At 36.9% G+C, this 24,468-nt stretch overlaps 1 protein-coding gene and 1 long non-coding RNA gene across 3 annotated transcripts; one reads left to right on the forward strand and one right to left on the reverse strand.

Annotated features, from left to right (window-relative positions):
- Nucleotides 1-1,452: 1,452 nt before the first annotated feature.
- Nucleotides 1,453-19,099, reverse strand: LOC136254788 (protein NLRC3-like). 2 transcript variants are annotated; one of them, XM_066047531.1, is made up of 3 exons: nt 18,988-19,099; nt 12,936-13,178; nt 1,453-5,404 (listed from the first exon to the last, which is right to left on the reverse strand). In XM_066047531.1, the coding sequence occupies exons 1-3, from the start codon at nt 19,022-19,024 to the stop codon at nt 1,638-1,640; spliced, it is 4,047 nt and encodes a 1,348-aa protein (XP_065903603.1). In that variant the 5' UTR covers nt 19,025-19,099; the 3' UTR covers nt 1,453-1,637. The 2 variants fall into 2 exon arrangements, with proteins under 2 accessions (XP_065903603.1, XP_065903604.1); XM_066047532.1 differs by lacking the exon at nt 18,988-19,099 and adding an exon at nt 13,859-14,947.
- On the forward strand, nt 19,071-21,106 carry LOC136254790 (uncharacterized). Its single transcript, XR_010700749.1, has 2 exons — nt 19,071-19,162; nt 20,949-21,106. It is a non-coding gene; the product is annotated as an uncharacterized lncRNA (long non-coding RNA).
- Nucleotides 21,107-24,468: the final 3,362 nt, after the last annotated feature.

The following is a 24,468-nucleotide window of genomic DNA, read 5'->3' on the forward strand; positions in this document are numbered from 1 at the left end:
TGTAGCTAGAATTTCCAGAGGGGAATTTGTTTTTATTTAAATGGACTGTCTGGGGTGTTTCCCCTGCTTCCCAGTTTTTGGGACAGATTATTATTAGTAACATTTTACAGTGACCTGCACTGAAGGTCTGACAGCAACATGCAGAGCCGGAGCCCAGAAATTTTGAGTGGTCCGGCCATCCATGAACTGCAATGGAGGTCATAGTTATGCACACTACTTTTTATTGATCTTATGTGATTTTAGATTATCTGCTTTCATGTGATACTCAACTGCATAATATGCTAAGCACACACAGCATGCCAAGCCAGGGGGATCTGGGGGCATGCTACCCCAGGAAAATTTTTGAAAATAGATGCTCTGAAATGGCATCTGGAAGCTATTTTACTTGCAAAGCCTCTTTCTCCTTTTTGTTAACATCAAGGATATATCCTGGTAATTTTGTACTACAGTTTTAGTTTCATATATATCTAATTTCACTTCAGTGAAAGCTTAGTTCTTTACGATACAGAAACCATTGGGATGCATGCATGACATGCATGATCAATATTATTAGCCCAATACAGTGCCATGCATGTAGATACTTTTGAGTGATTTGAGGATAGTCAATTAACATAGATATAATGGCTTAGACTAAGTAGAACAGTGGTTATATTCTATACCGAATGCTCTATTAGAGTATTGCGATGACTGTTCTATTAGAGTATATTATTATGACTGCTCTATTAGAATATCTCGATCTTTTTACAAATTCAAGTAGCTGAAAAGTGGTCCGGCTGTAGCACATGTCATGTGCTGCAGCCTTAGGATTACCTAACCTAATTTCAGGGACTTAGACTTATTGACTTGACTTGGTGACTTGACTTAATGACTGAAAAGGTGTAACAGATATACCTGCTGTGTATGCTCTAACTACACACTGCTGATTATGCAGCTTAAACTATTGTATATAACATTAATAAACTAGCTAATTTTCACTTCAACAGCTGACTTCAATTTTCTAGTGCATTGATCTCCACATCAGAGTCCTTTTGGATGTTCATTAGTACAGCTTTGTCCTAATACATAGTATGTAGTATAATCTTTGAATTTTGTCAGTATATGTGACTGGATTTGCGAAAAGGGGTCTTCCACACACATCCTATTTACCAACTTTGACAATTCATAACTTCAGATTGGAAAAAGTTAGTTACTTGAAATGTGGTCAGCAGTGAGCACCAGCATAAGTAAATGTGGTATGTGTATCTACAGTATCTCTTGAACACATAAATTTGTCAAAGGGATCATTTACTCATATAATTTTGGCAAGTTAGTTATTGGCAAATGTACTGTACATGCATAACTTTACATTGCCATATGTTGTCAAGATGATTATGCATATTTTGGCAACAACTTCAACTACAATATGTGTCCTTAATTATGTGTGTGTATCATTCACTATAAGACTTCTGCCATAATTATCATGTGTTCTTATAGCATACACAGGTCAGTGAGAGACTTGTTAACAGTATATTTTTGTGTACAACTTTTGACTTTAAAAGCTTTACTACTATTATTGTGATTAGAATGAAAGGGATGTCAGTGCGTGAACATGGACACAAAAAATTAATACATAATTATATATCATGTATAGTATATTGTTACCAGTTGAAAAACTTTAGTTTATTGTCTTCTGCTCTAAGTTTATTGATCTTTTCTATTACACAATTAATTTCCATTCGTATTCTTTCATTGCTTATTTGTGGTACCCAAATGTATTTCAAGTGTGATGTGCTTGACAGAATTTTGAAGACAATTTGTTTTATCACTAGATCACTGAGGGGATTATCATGCAGCAATAATTCACTTAGAGCCGAATTGGTTACAAGTGAAAAGGATAACTGTTCTACTGCAGAGTCGTTAAAATTATTTCGACAAACATTGAGAACCTTCAAAGTTGTATTTTCGTCTAGAGCTCCAAATATTTTATATGCACCCAAATTTTGCAGCTTGGTGGATGCCAGGTCTAATACTTCAAGCGATGAGTTTTCATTTATAACTTGGCAGATTTTATTGACAGCTTTCTGATTCACAATGCCACTCTGTCTCAATTTCAGCTCCTTTAGCAATTTTGTGGATTTTAAAGATGCCACAATTGTTGCTAAACCACCTTCAAATTCATTCCATGATACATTCACCACCTCCAGTTTTTGTTTGTCTTGTAAAGTATGAGCTATTTCATCAGCTGCCACAGACTTGACTCCATTGCCGCTTATGTTAAAAACTTTTAGATTAGGGTGCTGCTTTTGTAGAGCCTTACACAAATGAATACATCCTAAGCTCTCTAATTTGTTCAGTGAAACATTTATCACCTCCAGTGAGGTATTGTTTTTGATAACTTCAGAAATATCACTTGATGCTTTTGTCAGTATCTTATTGGAGCTCACATTCAATACCTTTAAGGTGGTAATCTTTTGCAGTGCTCTTGAAATTGTAATCATACCTTCAGTCTTAAGGCTATTTTGTGAAAGGTTAAATTTTGACAGATTTGTTTTGCTAACAAGCATACAGGATAATTCTTGTGCTGCATCTGACTCAATACCATTGTTCTGCAAGTTGAGTACTTTAAGTGTTTTGTTCTCCTGAAGGGATTTGGAAATTGCTATAGCTCCTTGTGATAGTATATTATTTGCACATAGATCCAGTTTTTTCAAACCAGTTTTGTTTTCTAGGCTATCAGCTAAGGCTATTGCGGCTACGTCATTGATGTCATTACCTCTCATGATTAATGATTTTAGTCTTGGCATATTCTTAATTGCTCCAGCAATTTTTTGGACTTCAATAGGTCCCAACTTATTTTGTGAAACATCAATTTCTTGCATTAATGGTGCTATTCCCATGGCAGTTACAAGACTGTCCACAAATTTCTCTTCTTGTGGTAAACATTTTGGAATTTCCAAAACCATTACTGATGGAAGCAGTTTCAGAAATTTTGTGACCTCTAAATATGTAGAATGCCTAGCATAAATTTTGATATCTGAAACAATAGCTACTTTAGCAGTGCTATTGATAGATATTGTGTTAATTAGATCATCTGCTGCAAAGTGAAACAGTCTGGGCTCTACAATAGTCAAATTTGATAAACATCTTAATGCAGACAATTTGGTAGCCAGCAATTTAACCATTGATTCAGTTAAACCAATGTGGGATAAGCATAAAGTGTCAAGGCTAGCATTCTCAACTAACAGGTTTAAGATTACTTCCAGATGCTCAGTATCAACTGGGCAACAACACATGCTAAATTTGTTTAAGGCAGTGTAACATCTCAATACTTCAGCAATGTGATCTCCTGGTTCATTTCTTACATATAGTTGGTGAGATGTGATTCCAACAATGTGCATAGAAGTAGCAGTAGTAGTGATTTCTTGTTCAATTTCTTCTGCTACATCAGCTGAAATGTTATTACCATCCATCAGTAGCAGTTTTAAACTAGTGTCACTAGATAAATGAGAGGTAAATGCTTTGGCTCCTTCATCACCCAATAGATTGTCAGAAAGGTAAAGCTCCTCTGTCTCACATGACTGTACTAAGTTTGCTATGGCATGTGCAGACAAAGCAGAGAGTTTATTTCCAGAGAAATTCATGACTTTGATATGAACTTTGGACTGTGTGGATGATGCTAATTCCTTCCACAGAATACCACAACCGATATCTTGAATATTGCAGTTAGAAAGATCCAGTCTCTCCCAATCTAATCTGTATGAGTGAGTTAAAAAGAAACCAAGGGTAACAACATGGTTTGGCAGCAGTGTTTCTCCACTAAGGTCAACTTGTTTGTTCTGCATTGACTCACCTACACTTTTGCACATGGTTTCAGTTTTGGCTTCCTTGAAACATTGAAAGAGGCGAAGGCGATTTATTTTAATTTGTAATATTTTTTGTGCAATGTGAAACTCTTTAAATAGTTTACTGGTAAAGGAAAACTGGTTCCCAGACAGGAAATGCTTAAATGCAAAAGATCTACCTTGAGTAAGACCCACATATATGATCCATGTGTTAAGGTATCTTTCATCCCAGAATGTATCTCTGAGGAGATCCAACTGTCTATCATCAGGTAAGGATCGTATGTAATATGCTGCGAGGTATTCTTGAACTGAAGAATGAGCAAAATTGAAAGACAAGGTCTTCCCATTTGTAGTGAAGTGCTGTGTGGCTTGTAGCAAACCAAACCCATGGATGGTTCCAGAGTTTTGCATAATTTCTGGACATGCCCTACTAACCTCTTCATAACTAAAAACAACAACATCCTTCCTTAATGCATCATATGAAAACCGTGCCAGTTTCTGTTTGATGGAACTTTTGAAAGAATTCCCTCTATGCAACTTCTTGCTTTTTTCATCTTTTTCAATGTGAAGTGTGATAGTCAAGGTAACAAATTTTTCATACAACTCTGTACGAGATTGAGGAAGATCATTTTCTGTAAACAAGTATAGTAAAATGGTCATGTTCAGTGGAATATAACATAGGCTGTCAACAGTAGGATGACTGTCCAAGTATTGCTTTAACCTTGCTATGTCATCTGGATTCTTTTCCAATGCTCTCTGGATATAGTCCTGCCTATCATTGCTAGTAAAGCCTAGTATTTCCATTCGACGATCAGCCTGACCACACAAAGATCCACAGGCAAAAGAGCGAGATGTAATAACTACACCACATTTAGGCAAAATCTCACACCTGATCATGCGGGAGAGCAAATGATCACTTTGCAGTTCCCCAGGAAATTCATCATATCCATCCAACAAAACTGTAAGAAATGCTCCTTTTGTTTCTTTTATGTACTGGTCAATTGAATTAAGTGTCTCTTCGTTTTCAAAATCACAGCACAATGCAACCAGATCTTTAACTTGCTTCAATGATTGAATACTTGGATCATGAGCACGAAGAAGAAAAAGAAACCTTTTGTCAGTAAGAATCTGTCCTTGGGACCACTGGTAGGCGATTTCTTTGCACAAGTATGTCTTACCAATTCCAGGAGCTCCATCAATTAATATGACTCGTGGTGAGGGTGAATCTTCAGTAGTATCCACAGGTCTAAATATATCTGCTATATTTTTAATGATGGTGTTGTGTGCTAAGTATTCTGCTGTTAAGTCTGCTGAAGGGCATCTCATATTTTGTGTCAGAGATAAAAGACGTGGTCTTTGAGGCATTTTTGGCATGGTATTGACATCTCCTTTGCTCCTCGATCTGGCCATTGCGCTAACTTCCATTTTGGACTTTCCTTTGTTCTTGTGATGGACTAATGCAATGCTAGTGAACAGTTTAGGTTTATCAGGCCATGGTGGCCATATTTCTTCATCTGGTCCAGTAAATCGTGTTTCTTGATATTGTTCTTTTAGATATTTTTCAGTATTGATCAGTTTCATACCTGTATAACAGAAAGTAACCTGTATATAACTATTGAAACATAACTAGAACCTATGGCTAGCCAGGAGAAGTGTATATCTAGTTATAACTGAAGTACAAGGAAAAATTATATTTGAGTAGGGATAACAAAAGACATGAAACATGGGAGATTATCTACACCTGTAGCTACGTATACTGGTGCACAGTAAATTCCTACTTCAGTCAGATCAGCCCGTCAATATAGCCATAATTGAAATGTCCACTAGTATGGCTGTAGGTGCAGATGACCTTTTCTAATGTAAATTTCTAATTTTCCTTGTACCTGTTTGTTTACCATTGGTGAACCAGCACATACCTGGAAGAATGGTGCCAAACTTATTATAAACTTAATCATGCAATTAAATGTGCTCCACTACTATCAACTACTAAAAAACGAAGTGACTGTTCCACTTTCAGCTACCTATAGAAGTATTTTTTGTTGAAATTTCATGACTTTCATGGATTGGCAGCTATGTACAAAAGATCCTTCCTTGAAATTTGCAGCTCGATCAAAATGGCAATGTTTGAGTATTATAAATGCATAAAACTGCTAAAGAAGCGAAAATTTACCTCCTTGAAATTTTGGATGGTGTCAATCCATGAAAAATTTCCCCCTTGAAAATATCCCGCTTTACGGTATTTTCTACCAACGTTACAAACTAATAACAGTACAAAAATTGCTTCTGCAATTAGTCCACTCACTACATAAACTACAGAAAATTGTTGTGATACCAGCATACTAGTTAGAAGCCATTGCTGCACTACCCATGAATCAACATCTATGCAGTAGTAGAGAAGAAATGGGACACAAAGGAGGAGAAAGGTAAGTCAGTGCTGCATGTAATGTAGGTGAAAAAGCACATTTCAGGCCTAAGTAATGTAAAAGAAATCTAAGCTCATAGTGTTTACCATAGTTGAGTTACGTTTGGCTGAAGGCATGGGTCAGTTGTATAATTAGTCAGTAGAAAATTTGGTTAAATTTTTAAAATGTTTTAGCAACTCTTAAGAAACATTTTGGATTGCTCTGAAGGAAAATTTGGACTTGATACCTGCTAAGTCATTGTGAAAGAAAAGTGAGACTGATATACATATTTTATAGCAGGAAAATGCCAATCTTCATGCTTCCTACTATACAGTATACTGTACTGTATGAAATACAGTGTATACCTTCAAGTCAGTTGAATATGTTAGTATCAAGACACATGGTACTGTATGTCATGCAGCCCAAGAAGCCGGTGCATCACACCAGTGTGTTATTGACAGGAAGAACAATAACGGGATTTTCACACATACACACCTCTACGCTGCCTTTATGAAAAGAGCTGTAAAAATACCCTCAAGATATGGGATTTCAAAAATTGGCTCAATTTCTTCTTCATCTTTTTGCACACTTACAAAACCTGCTATAAATCGTAAACTCACTGCCCGCTTTTAATTGGCACACATACTGGTGCAAGTTTAAGGTGAATAATGACACCACATTTGGTTGGAGTATGATATAAAGGTTGACATTAAAGAAAAACAAGTCGATGTTACGCTGCTTCTAAAAACCAGGTGGCCATGTAGTTTATACTTTCCCATTCTAACTAAATAGGCAATTAATCAACCATATTATATTTAATTCATGCTATTGCTGTTATTAATTCAGCTAGATAATTGGATTTGTAAACACTGTAATTGTGACAGGATTTTGGAAAATCACCCATATGGGTGCATTTTACACCTAAAATATTTAATGATTATTTCACAAACGTTATAGTGCAAATCTACTTGTTGATGGTTTTAAGCCATTCTCAATATATTTAATTACAAGAAAAATTTTGAAATACTTTTAATACTGTGCCCTGCTCTTATTAGCAACCCACTAAAACTGAAAGTTCTAATTATTTCATGCACGCCCATATGGGTGATTTTCCAAAATTCGGTCACAATTTAGCATAATTATTTCATAATTCATGAATTATTTTGTAATTCTGTAATTACTTTGCTCTGTGCTGCTAACAAAGTGTATCTATAACAAACCACTTTTAACGCACAGAAGTATCTTCTCGTTTGTTTTATAGTGTGTCTATCAGGTTTTCTCATGCAAATTATTTAGAGAAAGCCTTGAGGCTGCCCTTCATTTTCATTCGCGTAAGTACAGGTAACGTCCCATTTCAACTCGAAGTATATGCTATCTCTGGTAACCTAAGAGACCTTCAACATTGTTTTGAAGTTGTTAAACTGAAAAGGAAGACCGTTCACGGAGAGTCACCATACTCGTATTTCAGACCACCGAGAAGAAACCACCGCAGAGCAAAGTTTATGTGTGTGGAAGTTTAATTCAGACTTAATTTAGTCTTAAATCCTGGCTGCTTTTTACCATTTAACAATTTTGCTCCCGTGGGTGCGTATGGACAAACATAGATGGGTAGATAGGTAGATGGCAGTGTTGGGAGTAACGCGTTACATCATAATCATTGCTTTTGGGGTAATAAAGTCATATAACAAATATGCTATGAAAAATAGTAATATAACTCAAGTTACTTTACTTACAAATGTAACTCGTTACCTAAGTAATGAAGTTATTGTAACAAGTCTAATATTATGTAATGTTATTACTACAAGTAACGAAGTTACTAGTCTCGTTAGTAATCCACTGAGTAACGCCTTGCCACAATGAAGTAATGAAGCCTACTAAATAAAGCTTATTCACCAGCTTTTTACTTATAACCAAGATTTGCACATTGTCCAACAATGCAATCATGTCACGTGATAAGGTGGTAGTTTCACACGTGACAGCTTAAGGCTGTGGACACAAAGTAATATAATATGTAGTATTACTATAGTTACTTTATTATATGGGTAATATGTAACTGTATGTAGCTAGTGTTGTTTTAGTTCTAAGGAACTTTCTAATTTAGTACAGCAATTTAAGTTATAGTTATATCCCGGTACGAGTGTAATAACAATGATATCATCCGAGTATACGGGATATAACTGTTTTATATCCCAGTGCGTGGGAGTGCGCAGAAGTTTACGGATAGTAAATTAAGTTCCGGTTTGAGTTCCTGTCACTGTGCTCAAGATTTCGTCCGAATTGTGTGGAGATTCTACTTCGTAGCCACAAGAGAGACCTTACATACTGCCTACAAACTGTAGCGAAGGGCGGTGTTATGAAGCAGCAGTTCCAGGTACGATTCGCCTTCGTCAGAAATTGGTACGGTGGTGTCGCGTGGTGTGCAAGAGAAAAATAAAGACCAACAAGTGGCTACCATAGTCCAAGATAGAACGATGAAGCTAGAGGAAGTTAGTTCTTCACCATAGTGACCGTTGAGAGTGATTGCTGGAGTGAAAATCGTCACGTACTACTCTTGACATTTGTTAAACTATCGTATTGGTAACTTGTAGTGTTATTGTGTAAAGGATTAACAGTTTTCTTGTAAGGTTTAGTTAGTTTTAAGTGCTGTATTGGTGTGTTTTGTATCAATATTTCCTTATTTGGCTCTTTGTTCCATTGGTAAACAATGCCATTCGCAGTTATTATGATGTCACGAAAGAGACTGAGTGGCACCGCAGCAGGGTGATAAGTTAGTTATCACTGGGTGATAACTAATATATCGTACAGTAGCAGCGCCGCTCTGTCTAGCTGTATGGTAGTTATAACCCAACGCGGCACTTTGATACTCCCACGCACTGGGATTTAATTCTAGTTCTAGTACACTATAACTAAACTAAAATCGTGGTTTATTTGTATAGGTAATCACACACATTTTAGTGCAATTAGGGAATAATTGTACGAGTACAATTATTCCATAATTGCACGAAAATGCGTGTGATTGCCTACTAATCACATAGTGACCATCCCTTCGTGGTTTGTAGTACACATCTATCCAGTTCTATGTGGCCATTAACTTCTACCAGGTGATTGCATCATCCTTCTTTGTATTACATCATTTGTTGTTGCACTTAAAAGGCTTCACGTGTCAGCAATTCTGGTTGGCTACTCAAAATGTCTACATATGTTGCACTTAAAAGGCTTCTATTGTCAGCTTATTCGATTGGCTATTCATTATATCACTTTCTTGTTGCACTTAAAAGGCTTCTGTTATTCTGCTATTTTATTGGCTACTTTACAGTGCAATTACAGAAACAAGGCCGTGCGATTTGGGATTAATTGCACTCCTACTATTGGGACTAATGTATGGCAAATTAAACCACTATGTGATTATAATTCTAAAACTAAAACTAAACTAAAATTCTTTCAATTTTTGATTCAAAAACTAGAACTAAACCCAAAACTTTATACTTTTAGCTCAAGAACTAAAAGGTTTCTCAAGCAATCCTACATAAAAAGGTATTGTGCACTATATAAACTACTTAACACTTTTCTTTGAAGATGGTGATGCCTGCAAATGCTACTATAAAACATTGTTATTCAGCATTAATTCTGCTGATTTAGGTTATTTAAGCGTTCTATATAGAGCTTTTGTTCATTTGTGCACAATGGCAAGTACAATTTACAAAAACAATTTCAACAAACCAGGCGCGTGCCCAGACACGTGTTGTCATGCCTACTTGACAAACTGCTTATAGCAAGAAGCTGAAAATAAATACGTGGATAGGTTAACTACTAACACTTGAACTTTTTGTGGTTTGGAAGAAATCAAGCTAAAGACCATGAAGAAACAGCACAAAAACCAACAGTGTGTAGCAATCATGTGATTGAGATTTCCTATTATTATTAGTGTGTAATAATAATAATAGTAATAAAAAGTGCATAGATGTATCAATTATACACTACTGTGGCTGTTGCTTATAGAATCTAGAAACATCATGTAAAAACTGACTTTTTGCACCTCTTTGTTTTGTTCTCTGTTAACTTATCTATGTTTGTACACAACTCTTTATATTCCAGCCTGACTCCTGAGATAATCATATACCTTGATTCAGCCACCAATTTCCATCTCCAACTAACTTTCCTGGCACCAGATGATTTTATATTTCATCCATCACTTTAGGCTACTCCACCAACAACAAAAAAATCAATGCTGTTACTCACAATTCAGTATTCCGTGGAAAAGTAATCAGGTCAAGTTCTCCCTTGTGTTCCTCAAACATTGGTCACATGATGCTGTACATTAAATAGAAAGCATTGAGTCATTTGTTGTGCCCATGTAGAGAGTTCAGCTTAGTCACCCTGACAGAGAATTCAGATAAGTTACAAGTCATCCTGTAGAAAGTTCATCTATGTTACAAGTTGTCATGTAGTAATTAAGTTCAGCTAAGTTGCAAGTAATCCTGTATAAACTTCAGCCAACCCTGTAGAAAGATCAGCTACATTTTAATTCACCCTGGAGAAAGTTCAGCTATGTCACAAGTCACCCTATGGAGAGTTCAGCTAATTTGCAAGTCACCCTGTAGAAAGTTCAGCCACTGTTTATTGCAAGTCACCCTGTATAGATTTAAGCTCACACACTGTACAAAGTTCAGTGTTGTTACAAGTTACCCTGAAGAGAGTTCAGCCAAGTTACAAGTCACTCTGTAGAAAGTTCATCTACAAATAAGTCACCCTGTAGAGAGTTCAGGTACATTACAAGTCGCTCAGTAGGGAGTTCAGCTATGTAACAAGTCTCCCTGTAGAAAGCTCACCCACATTACAAGTCATGTAGCAAAGAGTTCAGCTACTTACAAATCACCTAGTAGAGAATTCAGCTACATTACAAGTCATTCAGTAGAGACTGCAACATCATCCTGTAGAGAGTCCAGCTACATTACAAGTCACCCTGTAGAAAGTTGAGCTACATAAAAAGTCCCAGTTGAGAGTTCAGCTACATTACAAGTCATTCAGTAAGAGAGTTCAGCTACATTACAAGTCATTCAGTAAGAGAGTTCAGCTACATTACAAGTCATTCAGTAAGAGAGTTCAGCTACATTACAAGTCATTCAGTAAGAGAGTTCAGCTACATTACAAGTCTCTCTGTAGAGAGTCCAGCTACATAACAAGTCATTCAGTAAGAGAGTTCAGTTACATTACAAGTCATTCAGTAAGAGAGTTCAGCTACATTACAAGTCATTCAGTAAGAGAGTTCAGCTACATTACAAGTCTCCCTGTAGAGAGTCCAGCTACACAACAAGTCATTCAGTAAGAGAGTTCAGTTACATTACAAGTCTCCCTGTAGAGAGTTCGGCTACATTGCATATCTCCCACTAGAGGGTTCAGCTACATTACTAGTCATGTCGGGCCAGTGCAGTGCTCATGAACAAGTCACTGTAGAGAGTTTTGTATAAGCTATATTACAAGTTATCCTTTATTTTATCACAGCAATAATCTATAAATAAAAATTATTCTCTTTCTATGGTAAGAATAAAAAACCAAGCAAAAGTCAGCCCCAAAACCGGATTATGGTCAGGTTTGAGACTTATAATATAATTACAAAAAGAAGTGATCTCTAAACCAAAACAGCCAAGCTGTGTAAAAAGGTACAGCCTCCAAAATAACTAGAGTGAAAGTGCGAAATCATAGGTGGCGGCCAAGAGATGCGGGCTGCAATATGTTAATGCCAGTGCGATCATTAAAAAGTTGCTCAACATCAAAAACAATTGACATTAACATCATTGCAACCATTTCTTGGCTATCAGCTTTTATTTCACATCTAGCTCTGCACACTTTTTCACAGCTTGGCTGTTTTGATTTAGATTGAACGTGTATGCAACATCAACCGTTGATGAACTTTATAGTTGAGAGCCCAAGCAATGTCACAGTTTTCCAGTGGTGGATCAAGGAAGGTTTTCATTACGTAGTTACACCCTTTCAAATTGTTAAATAGTAATTAAGTACAGTAGCTTAAAATTTTAGAAATAACTTTACTGCTTGCCCTAGCAACACGTATGCAATACCATATAATATTATTGTCAGGTGTGGGGGTGAATTACCATCATGAAAAGAGATTTAATAAAGTAGTCGAGTGCTCTAATTGAATTGTCAATGGAATTTATCAAGGTACTAAATAATCATCATCTTTGTCAGTGTGATTTGGCATCTAATCAAGAAACAAACACACTGCAAAAGTTGAAGCAGTATTATCTTCAGCTATATCTTTTTAGAAATAGTTAGTTGGCTGCATGAATATTACATTGTGTAGTAGCCGGCTCTATGATGTGATACATAGCTTTATTGTAGATTGCCACTCATATCTGAAAACTGTACACATAGCTGGAGTTCTAGCTACTTGGATAGTCTGGTCTCCCATGCTTACACTCTGTCAATATTTTCACATCTTTTACTATAAATTTAACATTCATAGACATCATGCTTTGTATTTTATCAAAGAAAAACATGTAGCTAGTAATGTGGTGAAGCAGGTATAGTGTTATTGTATTGTCCCAGAGTGAGGATTCCGTTAAGGAATTCAAAACTCTATGGAATTTGTGGTACATAGTTATTATATGAAAGTCTAATGATGTGTTACACATGCACATACAACAACTGTTATGCCATATTCAATGGAAGATGTATGCTTAAATTTCCTTACGTTCAGGCTTCACTGCAGATTCTACAGCTTCAGCTAACTTTGACCATGATGCACTTGGAGTGGTTTCAAGCCATATATCCAACATGCGGTTGCAACATTCTCTGCAGTTCCCAGGAACATCCTTATCAATTACTCTCAAATCTTCAGGTGGGATCTTAAGAAAAACTCCAATATCTTTCCAATAACTCACAAAGTTAGGTGTAACCTTTTCAAACAATTCATGAAGTTTGGGTGTTGCAGTACCTATAAAGTATACCTTTATTACTATATGTGTAGATGAGTAATATTTATACATGAACAATTAACTTGAATACTCTGTACATTGGTTGTTATAAATGCAGTACATAGTAAAATAGTTAGACTTCAATACACAAGATTCTATGGAATTTGGCAACCCGAGGGCCCTGTGTTGGGATGTTACTACATGCAGGGCCAAAGGGTAAGTTCCATAGAATCTGCTCTGTTTTGAAGTCTAACTTGTTTAGACCACACCTCATTGTTATACACTTGTGACATAAGAAACATAGCATTAATTAGTGGAAGCAAGCCCATTACACTGTCTCTAATAAGTATGGCATTTATTATCCAGCTAAACACCTATGTGTTGCCAATGTTTACAGGTGCATAATTGCTGTGTTTTTATCATCCCATAGTCCCATAGACAGGGATCTGGTGAGATTAAAAGAGATCTACAGGACACAGATCTCTGTAAGTATAGCCAATAAAATTCTGGTATTTTATTTTGCCATGGTCTAAGTATTCTCCATTATGCAATCTAAATGTGACTGGATTTTGGAAAAACGATCCAAATCGCACATCAGAAGTTTTGAGATAAACGATTTTAAAGAATGCAAGTCAGCATAACTTGCAAAAACAGCAAGCACGTGTATGAAATTTACACAAAAGATGCATCAATCTATTACCTTTCAGACCACTTCCAGTACTTGTAGTTGCTTGCAGAGTTTCCCGCCAAATAAGATAGAAAATCTGAGCAGTTGGACAAGCGAAGTAGTATCACGAGTGCTCACAAAGGGGTGGAGGGTGGGGGTGGCTGGGTGAGCAAGAGATAGACTTCAAAATGGATGATTGGAGTCCAGACACGAGATTACAGGGCTCTACTGGCTCCTTAGTGGCTGATATGTAGCAAAATCAACAGAAAAAACATCTGGCAAACATAATCAGGCTGTCCACCAGTAAACCAGTGATTCTTTCCCCAGAAGGCCAGAAACCACCATTCAAGCTCTTCACACTACCCAGAAAAGAATCAGAGAGATCACCCTGTAGAGAGATCAGCTAGAAGAAGTTACCTTGTGGAGAGTTCAGCTTCAAGAAACCATCATTTAGTGAGTTCAGCTGCAAACAAATCACCTGTAGAGAGTTCAGTTACAAACAAATCTCCCTGTAGAGAGATCAGCTAGAAGAAGTTTCCTAGTAGAGAGTTCAGCTACAAACAAATCACTCTCTAGAAAGATCAGCTAGAAGAAGTCACCTTGTAGAGAGTTCAGTTACAAAGAAACCACCATATAGAGAGTCCAGCTACAAACTAGTGACCTTGTAGAGACATCAGTTACCTTGTAGAGAGCTCTGCTACATAGAAACCATCATGTAGAGAGTTCAGCTGCAAACAAATCACCTGTAGAGAGTTAAGCTACAAACAAATCTCCCTGTAGAGAGATCAGCTAGAAGAAATTACCTTGTGGAGAGTTCAGCTACAAAGAAACCATCATGTAGAGAGTTCAGCTGCAAAGAAATCACCTGTAGAGAGTTCAGCTACAAACAAATCACCCTGTAGAGAGATCAGCTAGAAGAAATTACCTTGCAGAGAGTTCAGTTACAAAGAAACCACCATGTAGAGAGTTCAGCTTCAAAGAAATCACCCTGTAGAAAATTCAGCCACAAACAAATTGCCCTGTTGAAAGATCAGTTAGAAGAAGTTACCTTGTAGAGAGTTCAGCTACAAAGAAACCATTCTGTAAAGAGCTCAGCTGCAAACAAATCACCTGCACAGAATTCAGCTACAAACAAATCACCCTGTAGAGAGATCAGCTAGAAGAAGTTACCTTGTAGATAGTTCAGCTACAAACAAATCACCCTGTAGAGAGATCAGCTAGAAGAAGTTACCTTGTAGATTGTTCAGCTACAAACAAATCACCCTGTAGAGAGATCAGCTAGAAGAAGTTACCTTGTAGATAGTTCAGCTACAAACAAATCACCCTGTAGAGAGATCAGCTAGAAGAAGTTACCTTGTAGATTGTTCAGCTACTAACAATTCACCCTGTAGAGAGGGCAGCAAGTAGAAGTCACCTTGTAGAGTATTCAGTTACAAAGAAACCACCATGGAGAGTTCTGTAATAAATATATGTATTATATATATAATTTGTACATTTACTGATAAAATCAGAAATATTTAAAGTACATCTGCTTCATCTTTTCTTCTTCCTGTGGTAAAGAAAAAAAGACAGGTTTAAAAGGTCTCAAAGCCGGCCATAGGCTGGCTTTGTGGTATACAAATACAAAAAGAAATGAAATCTAATCCAAAACAGCCAAGCTGTAAAAAAACAGTGCGGCCCTCAAAAAGGCTATAGTGAAAAAAGATGTGAAATCCAAGGTGGCGGCCAAGAAATGGCAGTGATGGTAGGTTAATGGTAAAATTTTAATAACGGCAATTTAGGTGAATTTTTTTCCAAGACCAAGCGGCACAAAAATTCACCTGAATTGTCGTTATTAAAATTTTTACCATTAACCTACCATCACAGCCATTTCTTGGCCGCCACCTTGGATTTCACATCTTTTTTCACCATAGCCTTTTTGAGGGCTGCACTGTTTTTTTTTACAGCTTGGCTGTTTTGGATTAGATTACTATTACAGATGACACAAAAATGCTTTAAGACTATAACTGATACAAATGACAGTCTAGATTTGCAAAAGGATGTAGATAATCTAGATGGATGGAGTATCAACTCTGATCTACTGTTCGGTCTATCCAAAATTTTATTCATGTCTTTTAAACCTCACCTGCAAACATCCTATATACTCTATAGGCAACAATGTTATACCCAAAGTGACTACTCATAGAGATCTAGGTATCATTATCTCATCAGATTTGGACTGGGGACCCCACCACCAACACATAATATCAAAGGGTTATCGGATGTTAGGCTTATTAGGGACCCGCCGATTATGCTGGCATAATTATGAGCATAATAGGTTCCTAAAAGCATTGAGCATAATGCTAGCATAATAGGAAGAATATTTGAGCCATACTACAAATCCTTGATGGTCAAAATACATATCACAGAAAAAGATTGATGTACTCTAATAGAACAGTTAATAACTCCAATAGAACAATCAGGTAGCTGACTGTTCTATTAGAGTATATTGATCTTTTCAGTCACATAAATTTTGAAGAGCAAAGATGTGCTTCAGCCACTTATTATGTGCCCATAAATTATCAAAACAAAAATGAGGCATAAAGCTTGAGCATAATTTGAGCATAATAGGTAAAATATTTGAGCAGTGTAGCATATAGCATGATAGGTAAAATTTTGAGCATAATAGGCTGGTCCCTAGGCTTATTACAACATTCCTTTTCAACAAACATAACTGCTATATCCAAGAAACATCTATATATATCGCTAGTCAGATCCCAATTAATGTTTTGTTCAACACTATGGAAACCAGATTTATTAAAAGATATCAGACAACTAGAACAGCTTCAGCATCGCGCAACAAAGTACATATTGAATGACTATACCAGCAACTATAAATCTCGATTACTTGAGCTCAAAAATTTACCTTTAATGTATGTAGGCAGGAGTCTATTATGCTTTTTAATCTTCCAATTGTTCTTTCTGGAAATTCTTTTTAAATTGACCTATTATTCCCAAAATTATTCCTGGAATTGTGCAAAGCAAGCATATTAGCTAAAGTTTTACATAAGTGACTGCTATATTAGAATTATGGACTCGAAGTTTACTGCTCTATTAGAGTATAAGTGATTGCTCTATTAGAGTAAGTGACTGCTCTATTAGAGTATATTGGTCTTTTCAACCGTTTATATGCTTGCACTGTTCCAGTGTTGTATCCAAAAAGATTTTTGCATTACACTACAAGAAAAACTTATGATTTTGCACTAATTATTCCTAGAATTTATTCGATTATTCCGTAATATTCCTTAATTCTTTCCACTACCTATTGTTCCCGAAATTATTCCGGCATAATAGACGCGTCCCTAAATGTATGCTTTGGACATCTGTGACATAATATTTTTAATCAAAAGTCTTAAAGCCCTATAAATGCATTTAATGTCTTGACTATATTAAATTCACTTCAGAAAACAAACGATCAGGATCTAGCTATAAACTGCAACACATAAGAAACACTAATGTTTCCAGCAGCAACTTCTATTTCAACAGACTCCCTCGTATATGGAATGGTTTACCAATAATAGATTACAATCTTAGCCTACCTACTATATATCAAGTACAAACTTACAAACTTTCTATGGAATCATTTTGAACTGAATTTTGATCCTGTCAATGCATGCACTTTTTCCTTCGTTTGTCCCTGTTGTAATTATTATTATTATTAACACTTTGTAATAAGTCCCCCCAAACCTCCCAACTTGTAACCCTTGCTTTAAATGAGTTATATATAATATAAGTAACTATAAATAATCTTAATAACTAGCATACTCCTGGCCACTGGCACTGGATGCCAGTGGATCTTCAGCATACACTAGATTTTAAGGACTACTAATGTTTATACTGTATGTATCTTGTTATATGTATGCTGCAAAGCAAATAATAAATAAATATAAATTGCATCACCAGGCTAAAAATTACAATTCCCCACCTACTGGGGAAGCACTGGCGATGCAAACCTTGACAAAGTCTCGACTTGCAAGCCCCGGGAATGGTGGGGCGAGGAGGGGGTTTGTACGGTCGTGTGGCGTTGGTCTAGCGATGAGTTGGTGCAAGTGGATTCTAGTATTTATTTATTTATTTGTAATGTGCGGGACTCAACAGGGGCGGATCCAGGAGCTGGCAAGGGGAGGGGCACAAACAGGCTGAGTTGTAGCTAAGTGGTTGGGGAACTTCTCTTGTTAGTTGCTGCATTTTTGAAGCAGCAAATAATCACCACTTAGTAGTGTCTCACTGTTGATTTTTGACATTTTGGCTTTTGCAGATGGTTGTGAAGTCTTAAAGCTGTGTAAAAGGCTATGAATCTCTTAAACTACAGCAACACGATAATTATTTTAGAGGCGCTTAGTACGCACGAAGGTTCTGGGGGCAATTTCACAGTTAGTTTGACTTTGATTTCAGGTGAATTTATAAATGCTACTAAGATTTGCACGTTTTCATGAGTTAATTGATCTAGCCCTGACATAAAGTTTAGTATTTTAATCAGAAGTATGGTTCCTCCAAAAGGTGAGGGGGGGCATTTGCCCCAAATGCCCCATCCTGGATCCGCCATTGCTCAGAATAAATTGAGTATATGGTACATGCAAACATGCAAGTGATTACTAGTTAAATAAGTATTCTAGTATGAATGTAGTAGCTAGCACCCGAGACACTCCTTCCTAAACTGAAAGCACACACCTTCCGGCGCTGCGTTAGTGAATTTGTTTAGTGAAGGAAAATCCCCCGGCACCGGCTATGTCGGGGAAATTTAGCGATCATTCAGTCCTTCACCATCCCCGACCCGTGACTTTTCCCCACCCTCAGCTACGTAGCTAGTCGGCGGGAATTACGTTGATAGATCGTCTATCAATGTAATGCTCATCATCATCCAGTTTTCACTAATGCGGCCTGCATCAGTGAAAACTGGATGATGCTGACTCGTGATAGGTCGTTCCAGCAGTAAGATACATTCTGAGGTAGCTACGTGCTATGGTCGTTAATCGGTTGCTTACGCTAACGCCCCAAGGAAAATTACACACATAGCTACACATATGGTTACAGTACGGCTAGCTAGTAATTGGTTTGAGTGCTGAAAATGTTTTCCGACTCAATCACTCAAGTTAGCTAGCTGTTGAGATTAATGTGCTTACCTTTGCTGTCACTTAATCGTTGCAGTTCATCCATCATAGTCTAATCCTTTGTATTTTATGAAGACTGATTAACGGCAAAATTGCTTTTATATTAACTGGGAGTGAGTGTGAATCACGTGACTTAATATCCGCCCTAGTTTCGTGTGCAGTTCACGTATCACCGGCATACCCTCAGGTACGTGGATGTTTCTTCGTTCGAATTTGTAACATTCATAGTGCACGTGTTACACTATAAAGTAGATATTTGCGATGTGGTGTGCGTTGATTAGATTTATGTGTTTAGCTATACAGGGAAAACAGCATAAGCCAAAAATAATAAAGTACCCCCTTTACTATCTATCACATACAAATAATCAAATACACCACTTATTTTGTTGTTTTTCTTCAACAAGGTGACATCTTCAAGTAACAAAAACACCTACTTACCATTAAGGTTGGGCGATATTGAAGTTTTCTCCCATGGTTATCATGGAGCATATTATCGCAATTATTGCAAGGCTGAGGCTATTGACACTGATCGTTGGTGTCAATAAGCGGCATCTAAAGCTATTGACACCAATCAGCAAAAACTTAGATAAAAAATGTAGAAAAACAACAACAAAAATTACACTAAGGCTAATCCCCAATCCTTGGCTGTTACCTATGCTTTAGTCCACCGTACTAACCATTTAACTATCAGTGCCAGCTGATGATTTTCCTTCTTTTCTACATTATAAATGCTAGTCAAAAAGGATGCTATATTCCAGAAGACCCGAGAGCACCAGTGAAGAAGAAGAAGGCTGAACTGGACCTTAACTTTAACACTGAAGTTTTGCCTGTTAAGCATATTGATTTATTTCACTGTTTGTATGAAGGTAAGTTGGCCCAGCTTCACGTTTCACTCCCTCCAACTCTAGCTGGCCTCGAACTCACCAAAAACTTACCTTCATACATCTAGTGTGCTTGATGCTTGGTTGGTGTCAGTAGCTTTTAGTAGCACTCACTGTTATTGACACTGGCGATCGGTGTCAATAACAACTGCTTTATTGTACATATCACGATATTGAAATGAGCTGTAGCAGGTACACTAAAAAACAGTTTACACATTGTATTTGCATGGGTGAAGTTTATTCACCACAACTGCAAGGAGCTTGCTTAACTTATGAAGTACATATAAATCTTGAAGGAGGCATAGATCGTATGTATAGCTGGCAGATAATTCGCTAAGGCTTACTATAATGTGAGGCCAGAATCTTTATCCCACAATCACAGTAGTACTGCATCTGGTACACATGCCTCGCATGTATTCTAATAATTAGTGCATTGTTTTGCGTAGTAGTGCATGGGTTAGGCTTGTTTGCTAGTACAAGGAGGCTGAAATACTGATTGACAAGTACAATATGGCGTTGTTAACACGTGTAAGTGTGTAGTTGCAACAAGAAGTAGCTGTATTTCCGCTATAATATTGCAATATACGGGTATGGCGGTTTTTAAAAAAAAAACAAGGCAGTATCTGTTATTGCCAGCTGTAATATCGCCTTGTTACCATCATACCGGTATATCGCCCAACCCTACTTACCGTAGATGTTGAAACAGTAGTAAATTGAACGCAATGACTTCGGCATACTACATTTGTCACAACACACAATTGCAACCACAGACTGATGGTACTTAGAGTTTGGTAGAAACATTGTGCCCCTAATTGTAAGGTTACGAGCCATTGTCCAGAAAATTGAATTATTTGATTATTGGTTACTAGCATTGGTACCTGACCTATGTGTGGGACCACTATCCAGTCATAAGCATTAAATATCAGTACCATGCATTTACATAGCAGGCTCATGTAGTTTAAAAGTAATATCACCATACATACAAGTAATATTATATTGAAATGTTGTGACCATAGCAGTACTGCATGTGTCTAAGCTAAGACAACTACTATAGTAATGTGTATTATATATATAATTATGTTTACCACGCAGGTGTGTACATGTACATACCTGTCCTGCAGGGAATACCTGTAACATGTTTCAATGACTTAACTCAGTGCAGGACTTGCTATATTGTACACGCATATATTACACACTAAGCTAAAAATTGTCCTATGTGTATCATCTTCACATTAACTGTATAAATTTAATGTAATGGGAACGAAGCATACTTCAGTACCATTTATGTATGTAGCATGCCTGGTGATGTCACATTAAACATCCTGCAATTGATGTACTGTAAGCACAATGAGGTCAGCTTAACAACAGAGCTATGTGTAGCTAGCTAAGCTAAACAACAGTAGTACAGTGGAACCTGTATTACGGTCACCTGGATTAAGCGGTCACCTTTGCATAACGGCCATGGTAACGAGGTCCCAAATATTTTCCCATACAAATGTATGTATTGTGGTCTGTATTAAGCAGTCACCTGTCTAACGCGTATAAAGGCCAACCACGAATTTGCCTATGAATCACTGTATGCATAACTTTATCCTTCGTATAGCAGTCGCCTCCTTTTATGGTGGCTTGTAGAGTCAGTGGTCTGACACGGCGGCACCGTTTCAATTAATGCGTAATTATCACACTTCCTGCCTTTCAATGAATGCTATATAAACTATCAGGCTTCACTGCTTAAACATATTCAATAGCTATAACCAACATTCATAGCAAGCTCACCTTGCCCTTTCTGTATAAAGACTAATAAAATTATTACTGTATTGCGGTTGTCGCGAGCCTCTTAATAATAATTACTCATTTATAATGGTCATAGCCACTAAAATGCTGCAGACCACCTTATGCAGGTTATCTCTATAACAGCCACCTGTATATAAAGGCCAGATATATCTGGTCCCAAGGTGACCATTATAGACAGGTTCCACTGTAGTAGTATTACCACACATGTGATGATGTAATTTATGGTAGTAGCAGGCCATACATGTAATAATACCATTTCACATTCTACATAACAATTAGCTGACAGCAAAACAAAATATAACATAGCATCATTATACCTATCGTACAGTAATGGTACCTGTTCAAAGTTACTGCAAGCACACCTACACTCCAGCAGAACTACATCCTGCACCTATGCAGTGTGTTAAGCCTGCCCTATATGTGGAAGATTTCATTGCTCCATAGTTACACTGCTTCAGTTAGTGACAAATGACTGACAATGGTTAGGATACTCATTCTAAATGTATAATGCTGAAACAGTATCTACTCTATAGATACAGTGTAGTCTCATGTTTGTATTTCCAGCTCACCAAAATTATCCTTATTTCCATACAAGGCATTATAATCAAAGTATTTACACTGAGAGTGAAAATAAAATGGCACACATTCAGAAAAGAATGTTGAAGGTTCAGAATTAGAGAGAAAATGTTATATGAGAAGTTCTTATAATATAGGGAAAAAAGATGCACTAAAAGAGTTGCCAAAGCAAAAAAAAAGAAGAGAATTAGATGTCACCACCCAGAATCGAACTCAGACCTTTGGTTCATAAGGTGCGCGCCTTGACCATTTAACTAAACCTCTAACATTAGAAATACATTAAAAACCGTATGCATGTATGCATTGACCGGTGTAAGTGTTTACTTGCAGTTTACTTGCACTTTACAGAAAGAATTCAAGCAAGTTTTTGTCTACACCCTTGCACTAATTGTGCTGTAACAACAAACGATGGCAGTTAGAAGGTTCATTTCAAAGTGAGGAAATTCTTAGATGATGAGTGCTTTGTTTGGCACAAAAAATGCTTTGATACGTGCATCAGCTGGCAAGAAAATCATTGGATGCCAAAGGAATGATGACAGACAGACAGACTGACCTTTTTAAGCTTTATATATAGATTATATTTTGACCTCGTATTTCTACTGGCCCTGCTTCAATCAATCAGGCTAATATTTTGTATGCAAAGTATCCTAGATAAGTCATTGCTTTGTCACAAGTATCACACTCAGACTCATACTCATTTGTTTGTCAACTGGAAAAGGATTGTCCAGTAATGATTCAGTACTCTGTGAGGTTAACAATTCTTAGTGTTTGTAAAAGGAGTTAGTCTCAGCCCCCAAAAAAGAGTATGGGGAAACTGTGCAAAGAGTTTGAGCTTTGGTTGGATGACGTTTACGTGATACATAAGTGCTATGTTTACGTCATGATAACCTGATCCACTTATAGCAGCAACAACCTGATGGTGCTACTTCATTTGTACAACATTAAAATGAACCCAACAGAAATGATGAGCTTGTGCGTCATTTTCACCACAACTTTAACTTGTAAATTTGCTGGAAGTAATGCTGTGAATCCTTTGAAATGTATGCATTACATAATCAATTTGAAATGGAGCAATCTAATTGGAGGTGTCTACATAATATTATATTCCAACATTGCCAAACGTTTTATACTCAGTTTCACCAGACCCTTTGTTTTGGTGGTCAAGTGTTGAAAAAGGATTATGAAAATAGTTTCTTGTAGTGATTTGGGATGGAAAGTTTATTTGTCTAATACATACACATGTAAAACCTAAAATAGCTTTTAATGTATGTATATTCCAGTACACTAGCTCTAGACCATTAGTTTGAACTACTCCAAATCACCTCTGGATTGAGCCCTAATTGTGTAACCTTTATTTCTTGTTGAGAACTGTGTTGGCTAGGGTAACTTTAATCACAGTATATTATTTGTTGTGAGCTGTTTGGGAGCCTACAGTAAATACATATTCAACTTACACATAAAGTCAATCCACTGCATAACGGTGTGAGTGTGATCTCACCATATAAACTGAGCTCCCTTGCATGCCTCAACTAACCAAATCTGTGCATAGTTCATAACAATGATTGGAGGCATCTGTGTTGAGACATTTATTGGTAAAATAGAAGAAGTATTTGTTTTACAATAATTATCAGAAACATTCAACGATCGTGTACTATGTACAGTATGTATGTTATTTTTGATCCACATAATATTGCACCAACCAAACTACATTTCCAAATGTCACTTAATAAGTGCCATGAACAGAAAGCTGCTAGTATAATTATTTCCTGCGTGCGTGCGTGTATGCATGTGAGAGTGTGTCTCTGTGTGTCTGTGTGTATGGTAATGTGTTCTGTCTCATGACTTAGTGTTTCCTGTAAGGTAATGGCTTCCCTTCCTAAAGTGTTTCTTATTCAATGCGTGATTGAATTAGTAGGAAAAGTTTCTTACTTCCTCATATCATACATTATATGGTAAGGAATATATAATCTATGCTCATATCTACATTAGGTTATTCATCTATGTGATTTGTGGTAGTGTGATGTGTAACATACAGTAGACCTGAGATATATTTTGTGTGGCTAGTGTATAGTCCAAATGTGTAATGACAGCTGCTAGTATAATTATTTCCTTGTACAGTGGAACCTGTGTTACGGTCACCTGGATTAAGGGGTCACCTTTTCATAACGGCCACGGTCACGAGGTCCCAAATATTTTCCCATACAAATGTATGTATTGTGGTCTGCATTAAGCAGTCACCTGT

The sequence above is a fragment of the Dysidea avara genome, chromosome 4, assembly GCF_963678975.1.
Source record: "Dysidea avara chromosome 4, odDysAvar1.4, whole genome shotgun sequence".
Classification (NCBI taxonomy): Eukaryota; Metazoa; Porifera; class Demospongiae; order Dictyoceratida; family Dysideidae; genus Dysidea; species Dysidea avara.